Source organism: Mytilus edulis, chromosome 1 (genome assembly GCF_963676685.1).
Source record: "Mytilus edulis chromosome 1, xbMytEdul2.2, whole genome shotgun sequence".
Taxonomy (NCBI): domain Eukaryota; kingdom Metazoa; phylum Mollusca; class Bivalvia; order Mytilida; family Mytilidae; genus Mytilus; species Mytilus edulis.
The window spans coordinates 29,401,498-29,426,872 of NC_092344.1; the positions used below are offsets into that span (position 1 = coordinate 29,401,498).

General features: G+C 33.7%; 1 protein-coding gene across 4 annotated transcripts in view; it reads right to left on the minus strand.

Annotated features, from left to right (window-relative positions):
* LOC139511247 (membrane-associated guanylate kinase, WW and PDZ domain-containing protein 1-like) overlaps nt 1–16,160 on the minus strand; it is a 77,205-nt gene extending 61,045 nt beyond the window's left edge. For 2 of the 4 annotated variants that reach the window (XM_071297866.1, XM_071297857.1), the window contains exons 1-5: nt 15,469–16,158; nt 11,891–12,004; nt 10,654–10,773; nt 2,861–3,128; nt 2,058–2,140 (exon numbers count right to left, since the gene is read on the minus strand). In XM_071297866.1, coding sequence (XP_071153967.1) covers nt 2,058–2,140; nt 2,861–3,128; nt 10,654–10,773; nt 11,891–12,004; nt 15,469–15,832 — 949 coding nt within the window. In that variant the 5' untranslated portion in view covers nt 15,833–16,158. Of the gene's footprint in view, nt 1–1,280; nt 1,299–2,057; nt 2,141–2,860; nt 3,129–10,653; nt 10,774–11,890; nt 12,005–15,468 lie in introns of all 4 variants that reach the window. The other 2 variants (XM_071297848.1, XM_071297875.1) reach the window with 2 other exon arrangements.
* Nucleotides 16,161–25,375: the final 9,215 nt, after the last annotated feature.

Genomic DNA, 25,375 nt, shown 5'->3' on the forward strand with positions numbered 1-25,375 from the left:
TCTGATGTTAGTTGACATTATTACGCCAAAATTACCTCTGTAGTAAGAGGTCAAGAAAATTCTACATTCTTTCCAACCATTGTTTTGATTGTTGAAAGAGATTAAAGCGATTTTATATTTGGTCAAAGTATCACCCATGGTGACATTGACACATTGTTACTAAAAAAATTAGGTTTTGAAAATTTAAGACAGTTTTTTGACAATGCAGTTTCTGTTTTCTACTAATATACATTGGAATACAAGATCAATCTGAGATGCATTGATAAATTTCACTAACTTTGATGCACTCATTAATTTCCAAACTTACAATAATTAACTTAAATACATTGTTTAATATATATGTACTCTATAACCGGGGAAGGCTGTAAAATAAAGCTTAAAATCTTATAACAACATAAAAGAACACTATTTACATAATTCTCCCATTTTAACCTAATGTCAATTAAGAATTACAGAATTATTGCCCTTATAAACCTATGAATCTGTCATGTCTGTAGATCTTAGTCTACATGTACATTATTGGTCTTTGGATTGAATTCTCATCAATGAAAATCTAACATACAGGCAATAACTGAGTAACAATGAAGACAACACAATATAAGATAGGATAGTGCTAGGGAATAAAGCATGCAAAGGGAGTGAACTCAACCACTAAAAGGAGCTAACTGCAATGACTAACAAGCTTCACCATCACTTCTATCTGTTTTACATAAAAGTATATCATGTATCTTTTGGAACAAGCGGATTTCTTGTTATTCAAAACATTGGACAATTTATCCCTACTTTTCTATTTTTTCACATGTGAAATTCTTAAAATTAATATTTATTGACTTTTTTTTTTTAGAATGCACTTATAATTATGAAAGTTATTCATGTACATGTAATAAAAAAGATGTGGTATGATTACTAAGGAGACAGAAAACAAGAAACCCCACACAGATTTGCTCAAGTTGAAACCCCCAGACAGTTTAGTTAGCTGAAACCCTAAGAAAATTCCTATAGCTAATCATTGTCACTTGGTTCAAACCACTAGATAGCTGGAAACAGTAGATATATTTACTTCTTTTACCAAGTCAGGAATACGAGTAAATTGATGATAGTTTGATAATGAAATGTCTACTGCAAATAGACAGTATGTATAAACCCCATTTTTAAAATATTCTTCAAAATGAATCATATTGTTCTGATCTAATAAAAGAAGAAAGTGATGGTGATACATGGGTTCACAATAAACATGATAAAACAAGGAAACTATAAAAACAGGACAACAGAATTCTTACCTTCTAAATTAACACTCCCTATTGGCAGAGAAAGAAAACTTAATACAGTATGGATTGTGTACAACCAATAAAGATTTGGTGTAAGATATGAAAAAAAGTCATATCCCCCTTTTTGGGGGAATTAATTAAAGATGAATTGTATGTACATTATGAGAAAATATTAAATTTAATTGTAAAAGAGAGAGATAGAGATAAAGACTGAATAGCATAGGTTGACACTGAAATCAAATTCAATATTTCCAAAAATGTACATATATTGTTTTTCTATTATCCATGTGCACTTTAAAAAAGATTTTAGTATAAGATTTTATAAGTTATTAGATATTGTTTGATGATCACAGAGTATGGAAATGACAGTAAACTGAACTAATATAAAGGTAGAGATTTGTCTACAGCTCACAGTAAGGAGAGACACTGGGACTGAAAAAGTTTCTTGTATCATTTCATAGTCAAATGATTCATTGCAGAAAAATAAAATTTCTTCTGAAATATGACACACCAAATGTAAACAGGCTATATTCAAGACAATGGACATAACTAAAAGCAGGTAAGAATAACATTCTAGGGGAGCTACAACAAATATTACACACAAATGAACACTTAGTGCAATTGATCTCCAGTGCAATTGATCTCCAATTTCATCAGTCATATTTTACATTTTATCAATTAAAAGTTTTTCATTGGCTGCATACGAAACAGAAATATAGATACTAAAATGGATTCAATCATGATCCATTCTATTAGGGTTTTTTTCAAAGGGATCAAGGTGACACTTACCGTCATCATTACAATCCATAGCAGTCTGTTTCTGTAGATGTGATAAACGGGGATCTAACCAATGGGTGGCTTCTGTATCATGACTGAAATAAACAAACTTATTATATAAACGGGGATCTAACCAATGGGTGGCTTCTGTATCATGACTGAAATAAACAAACTTAATATTATCACAAGATTGATTTACAAACATACAATCAGAAAGAAATCTTTTAACAGTGGTGTACTCACTTATCTTCATATGTAATCAAAGGGGAATAATTCAATCACAAATTTTACACAACAAAGTTTTCCTAATACTTATGACACTACTGGATGTTACAAATTTTGTTGTATAGAAAGATGTTAATTTTCCTATTCTGAACTCAACAAATACAAGTAGCAATAGTTGTCTAGCACCTGCATATTATGTGAACATACATGTACATTGTATTTCTCCTTGTTGTACATGTAATTTATACTACATTACCAGATTAAAGAATTATGAATATGTCTATTTATGTCAGAGAAGATATCATCCTTTCATTTTGTTGTAATCAGAACCCCCATTTCTTTTCTGTTACAATCACAATCCCCTTTTATTACTGGTGTAATCATGGTGAATGTTATGATATGTGCAGTAGACACAAAGTGATGCTGTTAAAAATAGCTGTCAATGGAGATGTAATTGGTCGATAACACTCTAGTTATCAAGAATGGAAATTAAAAAGAGAGATATTTCAGAGTGTACCAGCACCACCCTCTGTGAAATTCACAAGCAGAGCAATTATAAACCGTATAACCTTGAGAGAACTTCTACTTACTCTATAAAGTATGGGTGGCCATCATCAGTGTAGGCCATTTCCCAGTTTGGTGGCAGTGGACCCAAGTCTGTAGAACTGTGAGCTCTTTCCAGAGACTTTTTTCTTGAAATTTCTTCATGGAATGGAACAGGGGATGACTTTGTTGATCCAGGATCACCAATGCTTCTGGTTCTTTTCCTCTTATCTGCCACTTGACCAACAGATCCAGTTCTTCGTAAAAGTGGCCCTTTGGGTTCATGAGGAGGTTTAGGTGTCCCATAATGATTTCCTGAAACAAAATACACAGTTAATCATTCTTCCTAAACAATTATATACTAAATCAATGATTCGTATTTCAAATTCCTTCTTGTTTGCTGTTAATAACGTCTTCTATTATTGCAGACAATAATAACCCATATATTACCAATGAACTAAAGCGAAACTACAACACATTTCATTGAAATCCAAACAACAAACAATACTGTAGTTTTTAATTGTAATGAGTTGCTGATATTAATACATGATTATACAATAAAATCATGAAAATTGAGAAAGAAAATGTGGAATGTGTCAAAGCGACAACAACCCGACCATAGAGCAGACAACAGCCGAAGGCCACCAATGGGTCTTCAATGTAGCGAGAAACTCCCGCACCCGTAGGCGTCCTTCAGCTGGCCCCTTAAAAAATATGTATACTAGTACAGTGATAATGGACGATCTCAACTCTCCCCCTATACCTCTAGCCAATGTAGAAAAGTAAACGCATAATAATACACACATTAAAATTCAGTTCAAGAGAAACCGAGTCCGATGTCAGAAGATGTAACAAAAGAAAATAAATAAAATGACAATAATACATAAATAACAACAGACTACTAGCAGTTAACTGACATGCCAGCTCCAGACCTCAATTAAACTGATTTAAAGATTATGTCTTCATCATATGAAAATATACTTAGTCAGATCTGATTGATAATTTAGTCTAGATTGAGTTGTTTTATATTTTGTCACGGGTGGGTCTTTTATAACAGGACTTTTGGGTAAGTGTTCTATTCATTGTTTTACATTGTGCAGTGAACTACATGTATATGTATACATTAGCAATTGCTTCCATCCACATCATTTGGACTCATTTGGTGAAAAGTTGTTTCATCATACCACATCTCCATATTTTGAATTGGTAACAGGTATTGTGAGATATTAGAATGGTATACACCATTGAGACAGCAATCCAACAAAAACAAAAACATATGTATCAACAAATCAAGATAACAATGGATTTTTGCCAGATAATATCTTCAAATTTATATATAGGACCATTTACTATTCTCAAATAAAGTTGGCATAATATAAACTATCATCAAGCACTGCATAGTTTATAGATTTAGCTTCAATAGCTAAACAGAAACTAAAAGTACATACCAACCAGATAAAACATCAGTGGCATCCTTCCTGTTGAAAACCCAACATGTGACAAACAATACAAAATATATATCAAAACAGAGGCTTTAGAAGAATACACAAGGAGAATTACATATCAGGGACTTGTTTCCTGGACATATGATACCCCCTTTAAACAAACAACCAATGATAACCTCTGTATTGTTTATGATGAACCTATTCATCAGATCAGTTGTTTGAAGTATTATCTATTGACAAACGTTTTTTTATCTATTATCCCATGCCAACATCATGGTCCTTAACCCAAGTATGACACAATTTGTGTCCTTTTCTCAAATATTGTTATCAATTCCAAATTTAATGTAGAAGATAACTTGTACATTGTTCTTTCAAATTGTAAATGAGGTTTGAAGTGTAATACTTCATGCATGTAATCCATTTCTTTTTCTATAAAACATTAAAAATTTGTATGAATAACTTTTTTTCTGTTTTATTCTAATTTGTTATATTTTTAAACAACTGTAAGGAACAACAACCTTCAGAATAATAGAGTTCTTTGTAAAGAGAAATGCAAAAAGTTTAAATGTGTACATAATGCATACATATATATTTAAATTTTGTTTAAATGACGCACATTTAGAAAGGATAAATGACCCAAAGTGGAAAGGGATAAATATAAGTTGCATTAACTTGTTTCCCAATCCACTATACATGCTATAAATAAATGTGTTTAAACTAAATGACTTAAGCTTTGATCAACAAAAAGCATGTAAAAATTAATAATCTAGTAAAACATCACAATGATCATGATGATATGAATACTAAGTGACTAAATCTACGGTATTTTATATCACCAGACCAGGTGATGCTACATAAAACAACATTAACCTGTATTTTAAATTGATCTCCATTTTAATTTGATATACCAATTACAACCAAAGAATCAATAGAGTGGAACCACGCAATTGTTAACCGATTTAAATCAACAGATACTATTCTGTTCATGTATTGTCATTTTATAAAGAAGGACAAATTTATGTAGCCCTGAAGATGGACCAGTTTTATTGTAATAATGTAAAACTGGAAACATAAAAAGTTGCACATTCCCATCAGAAAGAATTTAATCAGATTAAAATCTCCATTATACCTTTCTTTTCTCAATCCCTCATCACAATCAGCAACAATACTTTATTGTAAATGAGTAAATGGAAAGGAAGATAATTATAGGTTTCATAACGAGTGAGAATTAGATATCGATTGATATCAACTCGAGTTATTTAATTTCAATAATAATAAACGAGCCTATGGCGAGTTTATTATTATTGAAATTAAATAACGAGAGTTGATATCAAGCAATATCTAATTCTCACAAGTTGTTTAACCTATTTCTCTTATGGCAAAAAGTTGTATGTGCGTGGCCTATTTGTTGCGAGTTGTGTTGCTACAGCTGTTTTTCTTTGCAACGCGTACTGATCTGTATACTTTTTGAACTAATAGAGTTTTATTTTATTCGCTCAAGGCTGATTTTATATATTTAAAAATGAGATGACTCAGTTTAATTCAAACCATATTGAATTATCACAAGCTGTAAAACGTATGGTAAAAAACAAATGTTTTTATGATTATTTTCGTGGCGAGAGTTGTTGCTACGGGCGTCATCTGTCAGTTGCTAAGTTGCAAACCGGAAGTAAACAATCAGTTGTCAAGAAAAAAAGTAGTCCCGGCATGACCTTTTCCAGTGAATAATGACCTGATCAACGGCCAATGAAAATATTGGAAATTTACGAGATAAGTCAATCAAATTAACGTAATTTTGATATCACTTTTTCATATCACACTCCGTATGGTGTGATAAGAAAAATATCTATTCACATGGGAGTTAGATAACAGGCCCCAACCATAAGATAACTCTTGATAAGACTCTTGTAAATGGAAAGGAAGATAACTCTTGATAAGACTCTTGTAAATGGTAAGGAAGATAACTCTTGATAAGATTCTTGTAAATGGTAAGGAAGATAACTCTTGATAAGATTCTTGTAAATGGTAAGGAAGATAACTCTTGATAAGATTCTTGTAAATGGTACCCGGTGTTGTTCTTTATTTAACAATTATCACGTAACCATCTAATTCTTTCATGATGTTTCTGCCAAAAACTTCTTTATTAGATATACAAAGAAAGTGCTTCTATTTATTTTATTAAGAATTCCTGACTTTTTTATTTTACTCTTATAACTATATAAATCAAAGAGCAGAATGCTCTGAGGGATACGATTGCCATATAGTTTTCATTGACACATGTATAGCAGTTCTGCCAACTTTTCATTAAGCAAATTCGTGAGATTTGGCCAAAATAGAAAAGATCAAAGAGGAAAAAATTGATCCAAGGATACTGCTGCAAAAAAGCATGTGAACATGCGTGAGTCTCACGCATTTTTGGCAGTCCTGGCCCTGATAGTCTAAATAATTGTGACGTCTTGAAAGGCTATTATATTTTTTTTTTCTTTGACGCCTTACTTCGACGTCGAAGTAAGGCTTCAAAGAAAAAAAATATAATAGCCTTCCAAGACGTCATAATTATTTGGACTATGGCCTTGAAGGCATAAAACTAATTCAACTGCAAATGCAAAGGTAATATAAATCTGAATAGTCACTCAACTTTAAAAATAGCTAATCCCGGATACAAGTGTACGAGCAATGTACTTATTGTGTTTTATTTTTGTGCTATCAATTCCAAGTTTACTTTCCACAGCAGTCACTGAGAGAGAGAGAGAAGGTATTTCACTTCATAGTTCGAGATTACTCTGATGTCCGACGGCTGATTTGCCAGACAAGCTGGGACCGTGGGGGACTTTTATGCTAGTATACTTAAATTACAAACTTAAATAGTCCCAGTCCCATATATTATATCAAGTATTATTGGATGCCAAATTGAATTTTAAATAGGTGCTGATTAGACTAGATGCCGATTTAACCAGGTGCCGATTTGACTTTTTCTATGGCTGCCGATTGACTTGTACCCAGTAATCTCGGGACTATTCACTTCGTATCTTATCATCGTTAATTCTAGGAGGAACCCCATTTCCCAGTCCCAAAAGGCCATATATTATATCAAATATTATTGGATGCCGAATTGGCTTTTAAATAGGTGCCGATTTGACTAGTTGTTTGACTTGTACCCAGTAATCTCGGACTATTCACTTCGTATCTGATCACCGTTAATTCTAGGAGGAACCCCATTTCTAACTCTTTAATTATTAATTTCCTTTGGGTCAGTGGGCATGAATCCTTCCGTACACACTCCTCTGTTTAAATTGAGATCGTTCTTAATATAATACGACGTTTATCGACATCTAACGAGTTAATTTTTTCTTGACGATTTTGACGGGAAATACTTCTGAAAGGGAGACAACTCGAAACGATAATATGGAAGACTCCATTTCGGCTAAAGGGGTGTTATAGGTAAAACTTCATTGATTTTAATTTAAATGATGCATATGATTTTAAATTATGCAACAACAACATTAAACCCTCAATAGCAGGCAGACATAGAAAGAATCCAATGAGTTTCAAATTAATTAATTAGCGGGGAATCCAGAACAACCACTCAATCTGATACCCCTTGAAATCAAGAAAACTATACGCATGCGCATTAATACATAAACAAACCTTCAACTTCGATTTGGAACAAGAACGTTTATTTAATTTATGATATGATGAATGCGTCTCAATTTCTTTATGAGAGTACAGTATCAGTTTCATAACGGTAAAATATAGACCAGATGCTCCGCAGGGCGTAGCTTTATACGACCGCAGAGGTTGAACCCTGAACGGTTGGGGCAAGTATGGACACAACATTCAAGCTGGATTCAGCTCTAAATTTGGATTGTGATTAAATAGTTGACACAGCATAGGTTTCTGACACAGAATGAATGTGTTCTAATGAACTTAAAATTTTTGTTTTCTCTTAGAGCAATTCACTATGCTGTTGAATATTAATCCTCTCAAAAAAATGTTTGAAGAAATTTTCTTTTTTATTTATGAAATTTCAAATGAGAAAAATTGAACCCAATTTTTTTAATCACATCCCCCTTTCCCTTATTCCAAAACTAGTCTCAATTAAAATTTCTAATGGAGTTTGCAACAATAACTACTCATTTAAATACATCATAAAATATTAAGATGTAAAAAAACTGCTTGTTATCACTGAATGGTAAAGATTATTTTAATTTATCAGTTGGTAGTAAAAAGTGAATATACATTGTATATTGTATATATAACAAAGATTTAAGTTGATTCTGGACAAAGAAAGATAACTCCAATTAAAAAAAAATCTTGCTATTGCACAATATTTTGCAATTAGATATTTCTTGCTTACTATTCTGGACAAAGATGATAACTCTAATTAAAAAAAAATTTGCTATTTCACAATATTGTGCAATTAGATATTTCTTGCCATTGCGCAATACTGTGCAATTGAAAAGACTTGCTATTGCACAATACTTAATATAATAATTTTAGATCCTGATTTGGACCAACTTGAAAACTGGGCTCATAATAAAAAATCTAAGTACATTTTTGGATTCAGCATATCAAAGAACCCCAAGATTTCAATTTATGTTAAAATCAGACTAAGTTTAATTTTGGACCCTTTGGACTTTAGTGTAGACCAATTTGAAAACAGGACCAAAAATGAAGAATCTACATACACAGTTCGATTTGGTATATCAAAGAACCCCATTTATTCAATTTTTGATGAAATCAAACAAAGTTTAATTTTGGACCCCGATTTGGACCAACTTGAAAACTGGGCCAATAATCAAGAATCTAAGTACATTTTTAGATTCAGCATATCAAAGAACCTAACTGATTCATTTTTTGTCAAAATCAAACTAAGTTTAATTTTGGACCCTTTGGACCTTAATGTAGACCAATTTGAAAACGGGACCAAAAGTTAAGAATCTACATACACAGTCATGACAGTTAGATTCGGCATATCAAAGAACCCCAATTATTCAATTTTGATGAAATCAAACAAAGTTTAATTTTGGACCCTTTGGGCCCCTTATTCTGTTGGGACCAAAACTCCCAAAATCAAACCCAACCTTCCTTTTATGGTCATAAACCTTGTGTTTAAATTTCATAGATTTCTATTTACTTAAACTAAAGTTATTGTGCGAAAACCAAGAATAATGCTTATTTGGGCCCTTTTTTGGCCCCTAATTCCTAAACTGTTGAAACCAAAACTCCCAAAATCAATCCCAACCGTTCTTTTGTGGTCATAAACCTTGTGTCAAAATTTCATAGATTTCTATTAACTTAAACTAAAGTTATAGTGCAAAACCAAGAAAATGCTTATTTTGGCCCTTTTTGGCCCCTAATTCCTAAAATGTTGGGACCAAAACTCCCAAAATCAATTTGTGGTCATAAACCTTGTGTTTAAATTTCATAGATTTCCATTCACTTTTACTAAAGTTAGAGTGCGAAAACTAAAAGTATTCGGACGACGACGACGACGTGATAGTAATATACGACGAAAATTTTTTCAAATTATAAATTAAAAACTCCACTTCAGTTCTTATATGACAGAAATAGAATTATCGGAATTCAAAGAACTCGCATTTATCAAAACTCGGGAATTCCCTCTGATGTGTTTCTAAATTTATAAAAACACTAAATATAAATACTGCTTAATTCTGATTTTCCGTGTTGTTAAAAACACGCATATAGGTCAAGGGAAAAATCAAACATGAAGATTATGAGAAGAACATTACAGGAAAGTTGTTTATGTTCAATCCTTTTGCTTGTTTTTACCATTTAAAGAAAGACAATCAGTAGAATCTGAGATGTTGCTGAATGTTTAGAATAAAACGGTTGACGTGAGGGAATGAGCCCTGAGTCAACGGTAAAAGTCTACAGATTGCTTAAAAGCAATCGTATCCCAAAAATATATGATTGCTAAGTGCACTGGCACTGATTTTTGATGCAAAAATGATATATAATTATTAAAATCAAATCCACCTTAGATATATATGCAGCACAACAAAACAGGCTTTAGTTTGTAATATATCAGTTATACACAGCCAGTAATTGTAAATTACAAAATATTTTAAAAAATGGTATATAAACACTAGTATTTTAAAACACATAAAATTTCTCTTAGTTTTATTTATTTTTTTAGTTTCCATATATTTATAATATAAATGCAGGAGCAAAGACGGAGAAAGTAATATAATGTCCATATACATGTATTTTTGTGGCTTTTTAAGCACACACAAATAAATATTCTTGCAGATATCTTACATTTTGTATTAAGGTGTAATTACTCTGAAAGGTTTATTTCAATAAAAACTAATTTAGTGATTATATGACAAAGTAAAAATGTGAGTATATTGTACATTGCACATGCATCTTACCACCATAAACTCCACTCTCTAGCAGTTTTCCGTCTTTCTCCAGATGTAGAAATTCTTCCATTGACAAGAAGGTATAATCCACCCCATTTTTTTCTTTTGGACGAGGCTTACGTGTTGTACCTATAAAAGTAAATTCTGACATGTTTAAATCATCAAACTACAATGTAGATCTTTGAAAATAATAAATTTGCTGAGGCAAAAACTAGATATAGACATGACCCCCCCCCCCCCCCCCCCCCCTAAAAATCTTTTCTGCTACGCAATATGCACGAGTCTAGTTCCCACATATTTGAGATGGACTACAGAACCTTTCTGAATACTTACACTGAGTGGTCTAATGTGGAACATGTGCCACAGAACCTTTCTGAATACTTTAATATATACCTTGTTCACACTATGAAACGGCTTCGGGTGTCAAACACAGGAAAATTAATATAACTTAATTACTACAGTTCACAATTCATTAAAAATTAATTCAGTTGAAATTAATAAAATGCTTCGCTGAGCGCAGCCTGATACAACCGCATAGGTTGGACCCTGTACAGTTGGGACAAATTTGGAATCACTATTCAAGCTTGATACTGTCTGAATTTGGATTGTGATCAAATATTTGACCTAATTTAGGTTTCTGACACAAAATAAATGTGGTAAACGATTTTAAAAATATATTGCACAATAAAGAGACACACTTTGATATTTCGAAACCAGAAACATGCTTGTTTTTGGCACCTTTTTTGTCCCTAATTCCTGCATGTTTGGGCAATTATATAATTACCCCAAAGCTCAATCCCAGCCTTCCCTTTGTGATGTACAATGTCAGAGAGATCCATACATACAAACAAGTTATTTTCCAGAAACTATAAAAATGCTTGCTTTTGGCCCTTAATTTCATAAACTGTTGGTACCATAACACACAGGATGTCTGTGACGTAAAATGTCAAAGTATTACTTCATTCAGAATCAATATGTGCCATCATTAAATAATGATTAAATAACTATGTTACACTGTAGACAGATTTATGCAAAACTGCATGTGTCACCATAGCAACAACCTCACATGAACTAAATTGTGCGTTCACATATAGAAGACCTACATGTAGAGAACCTTTCTGGGATCCTTAAATAGTGGTCTCATGTACATGTAGAACATGACATGGCCTACAGAACTTTTCTGGGATACTTACACCGAGTGGTCTAATGTAGAACATGGACAACAGAAACTTTCAGGAATACTTACAAGGCACCGTTCTCAAATACAAGTTATCTCTAATGGTTTGCTGTAAATCATGGTCAACTGAACCTTTCTGAAATCTGGCTGCTAGGTATTGCTTTAAATCTCTTGGTAAAAGCCCTAAAATGTATGGGGGTTTTATAAGATGGGTTTGTAATAAAATGTATAACTTGATGTACAAGTATATGTATTCAATATAGATGTTTAATATACTGTTATTATTAATTAATTATGTACCTTTGACTGTGTAACTGATAACAGAAGTGGCTGACAAAATATAAAAGTACATGCTTTTAGTATCAATCAAATTTTACTCAAAACTTCAATTGAAGTTCATAGTGATACATGCACATGTACATGTATGCATGTACATGTACATGTTCAAGATACAATAAGATACAAATAATACAATATACATATACATGTAATAAGAGTGCACAAGCTTATATAATTAAATGTCGTGCCTTCTTTACTTAATTTTGATAGTATGTTGATAGTCCTAAATATAAAGCTTTACTACAATTATCACATAAATTTAACATGTACATGATCCAAGAAAATGATGTCAAGGTCAGATAAACCAAATGAGAAATACATGTTCACCTTACAATCATATTCAATACACTAAATACAGTGACATATATATATTGCCTCTAGTTTGAACAAGTCTGTTTCTTAGAAATTCAACTTTCTAAGAAACAGACTTGTATAAGAAAACTGATCATTAACCAAAGAACCATGAAAATGAGTTCAAGGTCACATGAATCATGTCAGACAGACATATGTAAATGTACATGTACACATTACAATCAATCTATGCATTAATTATAGTTGACCTATTGCTTATAGTATCTGAGAAACAAACTTAACCATGAAAACATAACATTGATCGTGAACCATCAAAATGAGGTCAAGGTCAGGTGATACCTGCCAGACATACATATACAGCTAACAATCCTTCCATACAACAAATATAGTTGACATATTACAGTTTGTTATAGTTTATATTATGAAAAACCGACCAAAACACAAAAACTTAACATTGAGCAACTAAGGCTTTGTGTTGAAGACCATACTTTGACCTACAAATGTATAATGGTTTACTTTTTAAAATGTATTAGTCTTTTAAAATAAATTGTGTCTTGGATGGAGAGAAGTTGTCTCATTGGCACTCATACCACATCTTTAATTCTTATATCTATGTTACATAATAATGTACATGTACACTGCTAGTGCCATATATATGCATGCTCATTAGTAACAAAAGATCACTCCTTCTTCTGAACAATAATAATTCACAGTATTGAGTGAAGTCATCATTTTTCTGTGTATAAATAAGGTGATTACAGGTGATGATTAATTAACAGGTAATCAGTAATCAATCAAGGATTCGGGTAATATTGATTTGTCATCTTTTAAAAATGTTTTACTCTTGCAGTATAAACTAACATCAATATTTTATAAAGATATTCTTATATAAATAATACATAAATTATAAAGTATCAATGATGATAGAAGCTGTACATTTTGTACATGTATAATGACACTTCACTACAGTGTAGACCTACACCTTAGTTTAAACTGGACTTATTAAAGTCACTTATATAATTACTAATTAATGAGCTAAACAATTGCTAGTTACATTTTGTACATGCATTCATGGTATGAATATTCATTTGACAGACAGATACAAAAAAGACCTGATTATCTGTACATGTAATACTTTTTTTATAAGAACACCAACTTCATGTACATGTACAACTGAGCATATATATACATGTACAAATGTATATATGTTACTTTTGGTAAAGTGCACACAATGTTTTTACATTTATTACATTGTACATTCAAGATACATTTTTTTTGTACTTCAGTTGTCAATCAAAATCATATATCAAATTTTCATTATTTATCATGTTTATTAGTATCTGCCACTATTTTTTTATTCTGTATAGATGAGTAAAGATTAACAAGTTTTCTACACATTGATATGGTGAATTATCAATCACAAGCCACAATGTGAACTTTTTTGCAAGTGAGCGCAGCAAATGAGCTAAAAAGCTGCACATTGTGTCGAGCATCTGATATTTTATGATACATGTATCTACATTTTGTAAACAAATTAAAGAACATCTGATTATCTGTGTATCGTTCTATTTCTGATCTTTCCACCTCCCTAAGACAGTTTTACGCTTCATGAAAAAGCAAGCTTGATATAAAGTATAGATTATCGGGTTTTCTACACATTGATATCGTAAAATATCAGCCGCGATCCACAATGTGAACCTTTTTGGCGAGTGAGCACATCGAACGAGCTAAAAAGTTTCACAGTATGTTCATGAGCGGCTGATATTTTACGATATCTATAAGAAGAAAACCTGATTATCTTTTTATTGTTCTATTACTGGTCTTTTCCCTGTAAGCTTCACAAAAGCAAGCTTGATAATGTCTCCCCTCACATTGTGACGTCACTGATAACTTCTCCTCTCACAGTGGGACATCGCTGATAATGCCTGGTCTCCTTTTGATACGAGAATTAAGGAGCGACAGAGCAGGGTGATACATGTATAAGCGTAGGGAAGGAGGATAACGTCTCCTCTCACATTGTGATGTCGCTGATAACTTCTCCTCAGACATTCATTGATAATGCCTGATCTTGTCTCAAAGCTGTGACACCAGAATTATGAAGCGACTGAGCAGGGTGATATAGGCGCAGGGAAGAACGATAAGTTTTCATCTAAGTTGGGGGTGTTAGCAGACCTTTATTATATTTATATTCATTGGGATTTTACCCATTTTCATAATTTGGGCAAAATGGGCAAGCTGGAAAGAGTTAGTTAATGGGAATTAACCCTTTTTCGTAAGTGGGACAAGTTAGGAAACCAGTGTGGGAAGTTTTTTTTGAAAGTGGGGCAAATTTTTTTTAACTGGAGAGATTTGGTGAAAAGGTGGGCCCAGTGGCGGATCCAGGGGGAGGGTTCCAGGGGTTGGAACCCACCTTTTTTTTGGCCGATCAATGCATTTGAATGGGGACATATGGTTGGAACCCCCCCATTATCCTGGGTTGTGAACCCCCTTTTTAAAATGGTTGGATCCGCCCCTGGGGCCCATTAATGTTTAGTGATTTGGTACTTACACTCTGACTTTAATTCAATTACATGCATAATGAATATAAATAAATGTATAACAAAGGTCTGCTAACTCCCCCAATTTAAACTTGTTAAGTGAAAACTTACATACAAAATGTATGTACATGTACAATGTATCTATCTGTTCCAGACCATATGAGTATATATACAATGTACTTGTTTGATTATTAACAAAAACACGTCCTAGACGCATGAAAATCGAGCTGGACACCTAATTTTTTTAATCTGTGCATGTGAGTCCCTAGGAAGTGTCCTGATTGTATACCCTGAGTCCCAAACACATCGTTTTGCCTAGAAGATTCATGATTGTCATCATTGTTTGTCAAGAAACTAATGGATTGGAATAATTATAAGTGAATTTTCTGTGGGGAAGTAATGAATTTTGGCAGCTAGTAACCTACATGATTGTGTAAACTTCATGTTCTCTTTACTCACCAATTTTTACAGTTTTCACCATTATGGGTGCTCCATTTTGACCAACTTGCTTTAACCATATTGTTGCATCTCTCAGAGTATATCCAGCAATTTTCTGTCCTTGAATTTCAAGAATAATATCATCAACATATAATTTTCCATTATGGAAAGTTAACTGGGATAATTTAAGTTCAGATATATAACAAAACTGTCCATTATCTGCTCCACCTTTGAGATGTATTCCAAATTCCCCTTCAGGTAAAGCTGAAACAACCGTTTCCTGTATTCTTTGACTCCAATGTTTTTGTTGATTATGATCCTTTTGGGGCTTAGGAGGGGGTGCAACCGGTGGATGTCGTACAATATCTTGTTTATTGTGTGACATTATATGATAGTGATTGGTGCAGTTTGAGATTTAACAACATCTGATGATTTTAACCGATGGAAAACACATAAAAATGACATTTGAGGACACTGACCAACGCAATCCACTCGGAAAGTTGTCGGAGTTTTTGTTATTATTGCGTCCGATCTGGACATCTCCGCACTTGCCTGTTCATGCCATTGTATAGTTAATTGATGTTTCTGAACTCTTGCATGTGTTTCTAATGTAAAATATGCAAAACAATGGTAAATTATCTTATAAAAACATTCACATTCCGCCCTATTTTCAAACACAGTCGATGATGCATTCGTTATACGCATGCGCTAAAGGTTGACACGCCATAAATCGTTCTAATTGTCAATTAATGTCGTAAAAACGAAAGGAATTATAATATTCGATACATTTCCGATTTCATTGCATGCGTATTTGGTTTGTGCATTTTCACGTAAATACATCCTATTGTCTATTAGTCAAAGGTGGGGGAAGAGGGGGGTAATTTTAAGAGGCACTAGACTCTAACCCTAATAAGATCAGATAAGATATTTTTATTCCAATTAAAGGGCCCACGAAGAGCTACAATAATGTTGATATATGATAGTTTGTATGAGTGAGGCTTGTATAGGGTATATTGGGATATGGAATATTTGCCATTTTAATTTTAGGGATATGGGATATTTGTCCTAAAAGTAAATGGGATATGGGATATTGATGCATTTATAAGGATATTGAATTTTTAACATGAAAAAACAATAAGTGGAATTTAAAAGTTAAGTACAGAAATATATACATATCACTTGATGAAATTGCCCAAAAAAGTTTAATATTAAAGGTAATTTTAGTGCTTTGTTGATTTTAAGTGAATTTATGGTCGTTTTATGTTAAAGTAATCCAAACCCAAGCGAAAAGTATTGATCTATTTTCGATATTTATATGCTCATATGTACTGATAATTTTAAAAGTATTTGTTTTGCTTTCCATACTTTGTTCCTTATTGTTAATTTTCCTTTTTTGGATGGTGATGTTCCTTTGGCACTATCTTACGGTGTTTGTATATCACAACTCCTCCGCTATGCCCGTGTCTGTTGTAATGTTTTGGATTTTAATGAACGAAATCTATGTATTACTGGTATATTATTAAGTCAGGGATTTCGTTACCACAAATCACTTAAAATCTTTACTAAATTCTAGATTTGGTTTTGAAGTTTGGTTCTACCTGTAGAAAACTTATTTCAAACGGGATAGCACATCCTCATTTTTACGGAGATGTTGTTTACCGTGCCATTGGATGCTGGATGTGTAATGATTGATAATTTAGTCTCAGATGCATTACTTTTTATTAGTTGTAATTGGCTTTGAACTGGCTGTCAGTAACTGCGAGTACTCTCAGATCTGTACTTGGTGTCTTTTTGTTGATGGGATGTACAAGTACTCTGTGACGTCCACTCTCTGTTTTTGTTAGATGTATTTCTATTTGTATCCATCTGATGAGTTAAGCCTTTTTCAACTGATTTGTATAGTTCGTTTTTATGTTGAACTGTTACACCACTGTCCCAGGTTAAGGGGAGGGTTGGTATCCCGCTAACATGTTTAACCTCGCCACATTTTGTATGTATGTGTCTGTCCAAAGTCAGGAGTCTTTAATTCAGTGGTTGTCGTTTGTTGCTGTGTTACTTATTTGTTTTTTGTTCATTTTTTTATACATAAATTAGGCCGTTAGTTTTCTCGTTTAAATTGTTCTACATTTGTCATTTCAGGACCTTTTATAGCTAACTATGCGGTATGAGCTTTGCTCATTGTTGAAGGTCGTACGGTGACCTTATAGTTGTTAATTTCTGTGTCACATGGTCTCTTGTGAAGAGTTGTCTCATTGGCAATCATACCACATCTTTTTTTTATATTATATGCTCATATGCATTGATAATTGTCTTGAAATAATCATAGATTTTTAACCGGATTTTTGTGACAAAAATGTCGGTTATTGATTTGGGGATGTACGGCGGGCAGGCGGCAATCAAATGTTGTCCGTGCATTTACGCGTGAACTGTTCTACCAAAGCTTCCCAAATTTTAATATGTTGTTACTGACAACTAAATGAAGGTCAAGTTCAATAATGGCGATTTTGACTTTTACCGTTCAGGAGTTCTGGTTCTTGAAAGATTGAAAAATGGTGTTTCCAGTCGTGTCCGTGCATTTTCTCATGAACCATTCAACCAAAGCTTTTGCAATTTTTATATGTTGTTACTGATGACAAAATAGAGGTCAAGTTTAATAATGACGATTTTGACTTTTACTGTTCAGGAGTTATGGTTCTTGAAAGATCGTAAAATGGCATTTCCATTCACTTTATTGCATTTACTCATGAACCATTCAATCTAAGCTTTTCAAATTTTAATATGTTGATACTGATGACAAAATGGAGGTCAAATTTGATATTAACGATTTTCACTTTCACCATTCATCAGTAATGGTTCTTGTGGTATTGCCAGGACACAAATAAATGTTAATAAATCCGGTTTGCTGTCGTTGTGACAGCCTCTTGTTGTTAGATGTATCCATCTGATGAGTTAAGCCTTATTGTTGTCAATGTTTTTATTTGTTTTGATGCTTTATATGATTATAGGATATTTTCTAGTGTTTTACCTCTTATTTTTTACGTGGCGAGGATCTTCAGAGGTCTCCACGTTTCACAGATTGCTCTGATGTGCAACGGCTGTTTTGCCAGACAAGCTGGGGCCGAGGGACGTCAGAGCACGTCCCATATCAAAAATTAGATATTTCGCCGTATAAACTATGTTAATAACGAATAATTACTAAATAATCATTGTAAATTAATATATTTTCTTTCTATTACTGGTGTTGTGAGGAAGGAAATTAAAAAAAAGTAACAAAAATATTGGGATCTATGTAATTCATAAAGTTCAAGATCACAGAGTCAAATGTTGTGTCATTTCTTTGCAAAACAAGGGCTGTGCAAATTTTGCCTGCTGTAAAAATAGTTAAGTGTAATGTAGGTACATTAGCAGAAAGCTTTCTTGTGTTAAATTTTGAGTTATTGAACTTGCATGCTTAATATCCACTTTTTTTATGGACGTGCTCGGACGTCCCAGTCTCAGCTTGTCTGGCAAAACAGCCGTTGGATGTCAGAGCAATCTCGGACAAGAGCAGGCGCGGATCCAGAGGGGGGGGGGGGGGTTCCGGGGGTTGGAACCCCCCTTTTTTTTGGACAATCATTGTATTTGAACCCCCCCTTTTTAAAATGGCTGGATCCGCCCCTGAAGAGACAGGGTTGAGTCCTTCTGTTCTTTCCAACATAGGTTAACGTGTAGGATGAAGTTTCTTATCAATGAAAGAAGAATGCTATCAAAATGAAATTTTACAGTCATATGCATCACGGTTTGAACAATTAAAAAAAAAGTCTGAAATTAGACCCCTTACAATAAATTTATCGTTTAAGATCACATAAAAAGATATTGTTATACAAGGCTCTAAGATGGAACACTTCATCTTTTGGACACATATATTCTTATTTAACACTGGAAGTATGCACTGTTTTCCCAGTCAAAATTGTTGACGTTGTGATGATGAGGAAAAAAATGGGCTTGGGAATGAATTTATAATGATTTTTTGGGATATTTCAAAATAGTTTTAGGGATATGGGATATTTGTAAAAAATATTTATTGGGATATTAGGGGTAAACATTATAGGGATAAGGGATATTGGGATAAAAACTTAATGGGATATGGGATATTGATACCCCCCCTAAACAAGCCTCATGAGTGTATCCAATGTAACCAATGTAACCATTATGTCAATGGGGGTTACAAAACAAGGTAACTAAATTATGGTGCACATTTTGTGCCTTATATGCTAAGTAGTTACTACTGTAATCACTAGCCAGTCAAAATTGAGGTTGTGAGTTCAGAACCCCGCTCATGCGGGTGCACTCGACTCCGATCTGAATTGACTAGGATTGTCAGTTTCCCTATCGAAGGTCGGTGGGTTTTTTACGGGCACCCCGGCTTCCTCCATCAATAACAACTGGCACCCACGAAATAGCCTAAAACAAGATAAGATAAGATAGATAGATAAGATATTTTTATTTCCAATTATGGGCCCCAAAGGGCATAAACATTACAACATCAATAATTACATCATAATACAATAACAATGAGATAAAAAAAAAAAAAAGTTAAACGAGAACTATTTAAGTTCTTAAAGAATACGTAGATAAAGAATCTATAGTATGTTGGTTTTTTTTAATACTAATGCATTTTATTACAAGTGTGGTTGATATAGATAACAAACAAGCAGCCCAAAAAGAAAAAAAGAAAAGAAAAATAGATATCCACATATGTATAGTACACAAAAAGTTGGATCAATTAAATATATAATAATTAGCCAAAAAGAAAGTAGAAATTAAACATGTCCATGACTCATCCTGTGTCAGCAGCAAATAGGAAAGCATTATGGTTTCCTAAAGGCAGCTGACACCAGGGGACGATACCTTATGGGCCATAGGCATGTAAAATGTGTGTAAATGTCTCTTTCCTACCTGTATCAAAAGCAAACAAGGAAGCATCATAGGTAACTTGAATGCAGTTGATACCAGGGGACGATGCCTCAAGGATATAAGAGAACATTTGAATAAATAATATATCTTAACAATTATTATTTTTTTTTTAATCGGCTAGTATGTTTGTGATATTCAGATGAATATAATTTTCTATGTCCAATCAAATGTATATACACACATAGATTTCCTTTAACTAATCTTCACTAAGGAAGATGTTTGTATATAAAATTACATATTATTTTAAGTAACTCAACATTTTCTACACTAAATAACCAGATAATTTTGCTTTGACTGTTCATATGATTAAAATAAGAATTATATTGTGCAATACTAGCTAACATACAATTTCTATCATCCTCAAATTTGTTACAATCAAATAGAAAATGAGCCTCATCTTCGACAGTATTGGAAGAACATTTATTACATATTCTGTTAATTCGGGGAATACCCTGATATAATGCGGTGCTCTGAAGTGGCGCCGTTAAAACTCCAAAAATCAATCAATCAATCAATTATTAACAGGCAAATATTCTCAACGTGTTAACTTGATAAAGCAATATCTGTACTATATTGATAGCTTTCTCCACAGTTCAAAACATTTATTAATATAAATTGCTAGACAACTATCAATATGATGTCAGAAAAATGGTATCTGAAAAACTTTTAAAAAACTTTCTTGATCTAAATTAAAAAGCCTGACAGAGCCAGGTCCAGATAAAATATAAGCATGCATACTTAAACAATTTGCATCTGAATTTTCACCGTAACATCTCACTTTTATTTCAACATTTTTTTTAAGGAGATGTACCATCGCTGGCATTAGACTCAGTGGAGATCGACTGATACAGGCAAATGTCACTTGAATTCATAATTTTTTTTTAAAAGGTGAATAATTCGTACTAAGCCAGAACATTAGGGCCTGTCTACCTAACTTGTAATATATGCTGCAAACTGGTAAAACGACATAGTAGTAAGTAGTACACCTGGGAGGCACACATAGCAATCTAGTGGACAATCAGCATGGCTTCTGAGAAAAACGCAGGTTAAAAACTTACTCAGTAATCTTCATAACGGCAAACAACTAGTAAGATATTAAAATATTAGTCGCCAAGGCATTTCAAATGACAATGACACATTGTGACTTGGATCATGGAGAGTTGTCTCATTGACATTCATACCACATCTTCCTCTTTCTATTTGATCAGGTGTCTCATAAAACATTATTAAGAAAGATAGATTATCAGCCTTCCTTCATATTATAATAGAATGCAACAAGGTTGTTCTTGATGAGGAGGTATCTATTCAAATGCCTGTGGTCAGTGGGATGCCTCAAGGCTCAGTCTTGGGTCCACTTCTTCTTTTCATTAATGACCTTCTTGCAACAGTAACATAAAAACACGCTTCGCTGGTGACTGTTTTTTATACAAAACAATTAAAAATCAGCTAAATTGTACCATCCTACAAAATGACTTAGACTGCCTAGCCAAATGGGAACAAACTTGGGGGTACACAATTCCACCAAGAAAATGCACCTTCACTGTAATAAGATCACAGCATCATACAAACATTGCTATGTCCTAAAATGCCACATTTTAGAATCTGTCAACACAGCAAAATGTCTTGTTATCACATTATTAAACTATATAGCTACATGTCATGGGATATCCGTATTAACAACACCACTGCTAAAGCAAATAAGATATTGACTTTTTAAAACGAAACTTAAAAATAAATCAGGAAGTAACAAAAAGGTTAGGCTGCATCCAAAGCTAAGTTTTAAAGATTTTCAAAGGGTGGGTAATCACGATTATTTTTAAATATTATTTTTTAAAATATTCGATGTTTTTTAATATGCTGCCGAAGATTCCACATTTCACATTTTTTTCGTTACCTTCGATTTTGTGTCCCAGTGCAGATTAGCACTTGTAAATTTTTTTAAATTAGCACAAGATAATTATATTACTTCCATACATTAAAAAAAAACTGGCATGCGTCAATGAATCTGTAACTTCCCAAGAACATACTAGTAGTGCTTCTTTTTAAAGAGAGCTGCACAAATCATGTTCCTGGAAAAATAAACCGTAACGGTTGATATATATTGGAAGTATTTTTCCAAAATCGCTCAAAGCAGAAGCTAGACTAGTGCTAATGTGTATTGATCATTAGCACATAACAAATACCTGGAAACATTTTGGACTTAACTGGTACCGTTTGAGTTCTTCTGTGTTTCTGTGGTGACGCTATTACCGACTTCTCTCCAAACACAGGCTATTGCTAATACTTGTTTACCACTTTGCTCAAAACAAATACCTGGGAAGATATTAGATTGATTTGTACATCTGTTATCTTAACCTTACCTTTCTTTTGCATGTGTCTTGGAAGTAGAATATTTGATGCATATTGAAGATGAAACCAAATTAGGGATTTATCGTTTATACTTTTAAAAATTGGACCATTCTTGCTGGCTGTTGTTCTAATATGTGCATCAAGGGACTATTCTGACTGGCAGTTGTTCTAAAAACTGCAGTACAGGACCATTCTGACTGGCAGTTGTTTTCAGATCTGCAGTACAGGACCATTCTTAGTGGCTGTTGTTCTAATATGTGCATCACGGGACCATTCTGACTGACAGTTGTTCTAAAAACTGCAGTACAGGACCATTCTGACTGGTAGTTGTTCTCAGATCTGCAGTACAGGACCCTTCTTGCTGGCTTTTGTTCTAATATCTGCATCACGGGACCATTCTGACTGGCAGTTGTTCTGAAAACTGCAGTACAGGACCATTCTGACTGGCAGTTGTTCTCAGATCTGCAGTACAGGACCATTCTTGCTGGCTATTGTTCTGATATCTGCATCACGGGACCATTCTGACTGGCAGTTGTTCTAATATTTGCATCACGGGACCATTCTGACTGACAGATGTTCTAAAAACTGCAGTACAGGACCATTCTGACTGGCAGTTGTTCTCAGATCTGCAGTACAGGACCATTCTTGCTGGCTGTTGTTCTAATATCTGCATCACGGGACCATTCTGACTAGCAGTTGTTCTCAGATCTGATCACGGGACCATTCTGACTGACAGTTGTTCTAAAAACTGCAGTACAGGACCATTCTGACTGGCAGTTGTTCTCAGATCTGTAATACAGGACCATTCTTGCTGGCTGTTGTTCTAATATCTGCATCACGGGACCATTCCGACTGGCAGTTGTTCTAAAAACTGCAGTAAAGGACAATTCTGACTGGCAGTTGTTCTAATATCTGCATCACGGGACCATTCTGACTGACAGTTGTTCTAATAACTGCAGTACAGGACCATTCTGACTGGCAGTTGTTCTCAGATCTGCAGTACAGGAACAGGACCATTCTGACTGGCAGTTGTTCTCAGATCTGCAGTACAGGAACAGGACCATTCTGACTGGCAGTTGTTCTCAGATCTGCAGTACAGGACCATTCTTGCTGGCTATTGTTCTAATATCTGCATCACGGGACCATTCTGACTGGCAGTTGTTCTTAAAACTGCAGTACAGGACCATTCTGAATGGCAGTTGTTCTCAGATCTGCAGTACAGGACCATTCTTGCTGGCTGTTGTTCTAATATCTGCATCACGGGACCATTCTGACTGGCAGTTGTTCTAAAAAATGCAGTAAAGGACCATTCTGACTGGCAGTTGTTCTCAGATCTGCAGTACAGGACCCTTTGACTAGCAGTTGTTCTATCGATATTTTTTTTTCATGTTTATATATTTGTTAGATCTATACAAGATTATGTAAAAGGCTTGAATGGAATTATTAACTGTATTATGTATGCTACCGACAAGTCACTTGTGAAAACAGATCATTGCATTTGGTGGTTTATTTAAAATTGTCTTCTGCCATCCTGCATCATTTTTGTACAGATAGTATTGACCAAACTTTGACATCAATTGTAATCAGTATTTATTGATGAATGACATGTATGTCTTTGATAAGTGGTCAGCACTTCAGTATAGAGGGTTCGATGTTTCGTTACATTAATTTGAATATATTTTTACAGCGGGTGACCGTTGAGGGCATTCCGGTGTATTGCTATCGCCTTAATTCCCACAATATTCAAACATCACGCCAAACCATCGCACTTCAGCGAAAGGACCATCGCACTTCGGCGTAGACCATCGCACTTCAGCGTCCACATCGCACCTCTGAGTCCTACATATATATAATAGTTATTACGGTGATGTTGAATTCCCTTTCATTTATTTATCTTCCACACAAGAACTTGTCTCAGAAAAAAAATACATCTGTACATTTACCTCACTTTCAGGTATAAACTAAAGATGTGATTTTTTCTAAGACAAGTGCTTGTGACCATCCACAAGACTTGCAGTCATCCGATGTTCAGTACTTCAGTACTTTGATTATTCTTTGATATTTGATAGACCCTAATTCAAAAGCAGAATCACTGCTTCTAATTTTCGTTTATGACAAATTATCCACATATTTGGTTCTTGTAATGATATTTGAGTTTCAATTAGATTTGTTTCAAATTATAGTCATATAGAATATCTAAAAAGGAGTGGTTTGGGTTTGTATGCACTAAGCCATGTACTTCTTCAAAGTAATTTATAATATGTATCCCTTTCAGAGAAAAAAATTCGTATCATATAATCCGTCGTTTTCATGTTATTAACTTGTAAATTAAAAAAAAATTCATCCGCAAAAATAGTTTTTGTTTATAGATATAGGAAGATGTGGTGTGAGTGCCAATGAGACAACTCTCCATACAAATAACAATTTAAAAAGTAAACCATATAGTTGTATTCATGTCAGTATATATAAAAAAAAGAAGATGTGGTATGATTGCCAATGAGACAACTCTTCACAAGAGACCAAATGACACAGAAATTAACGACTACAGGTCACGATACGGCCTTCAACACTGAACAAAGTCCATACCGTATAGTCAGCTATAAAAGCCCCCGAAATCACATTC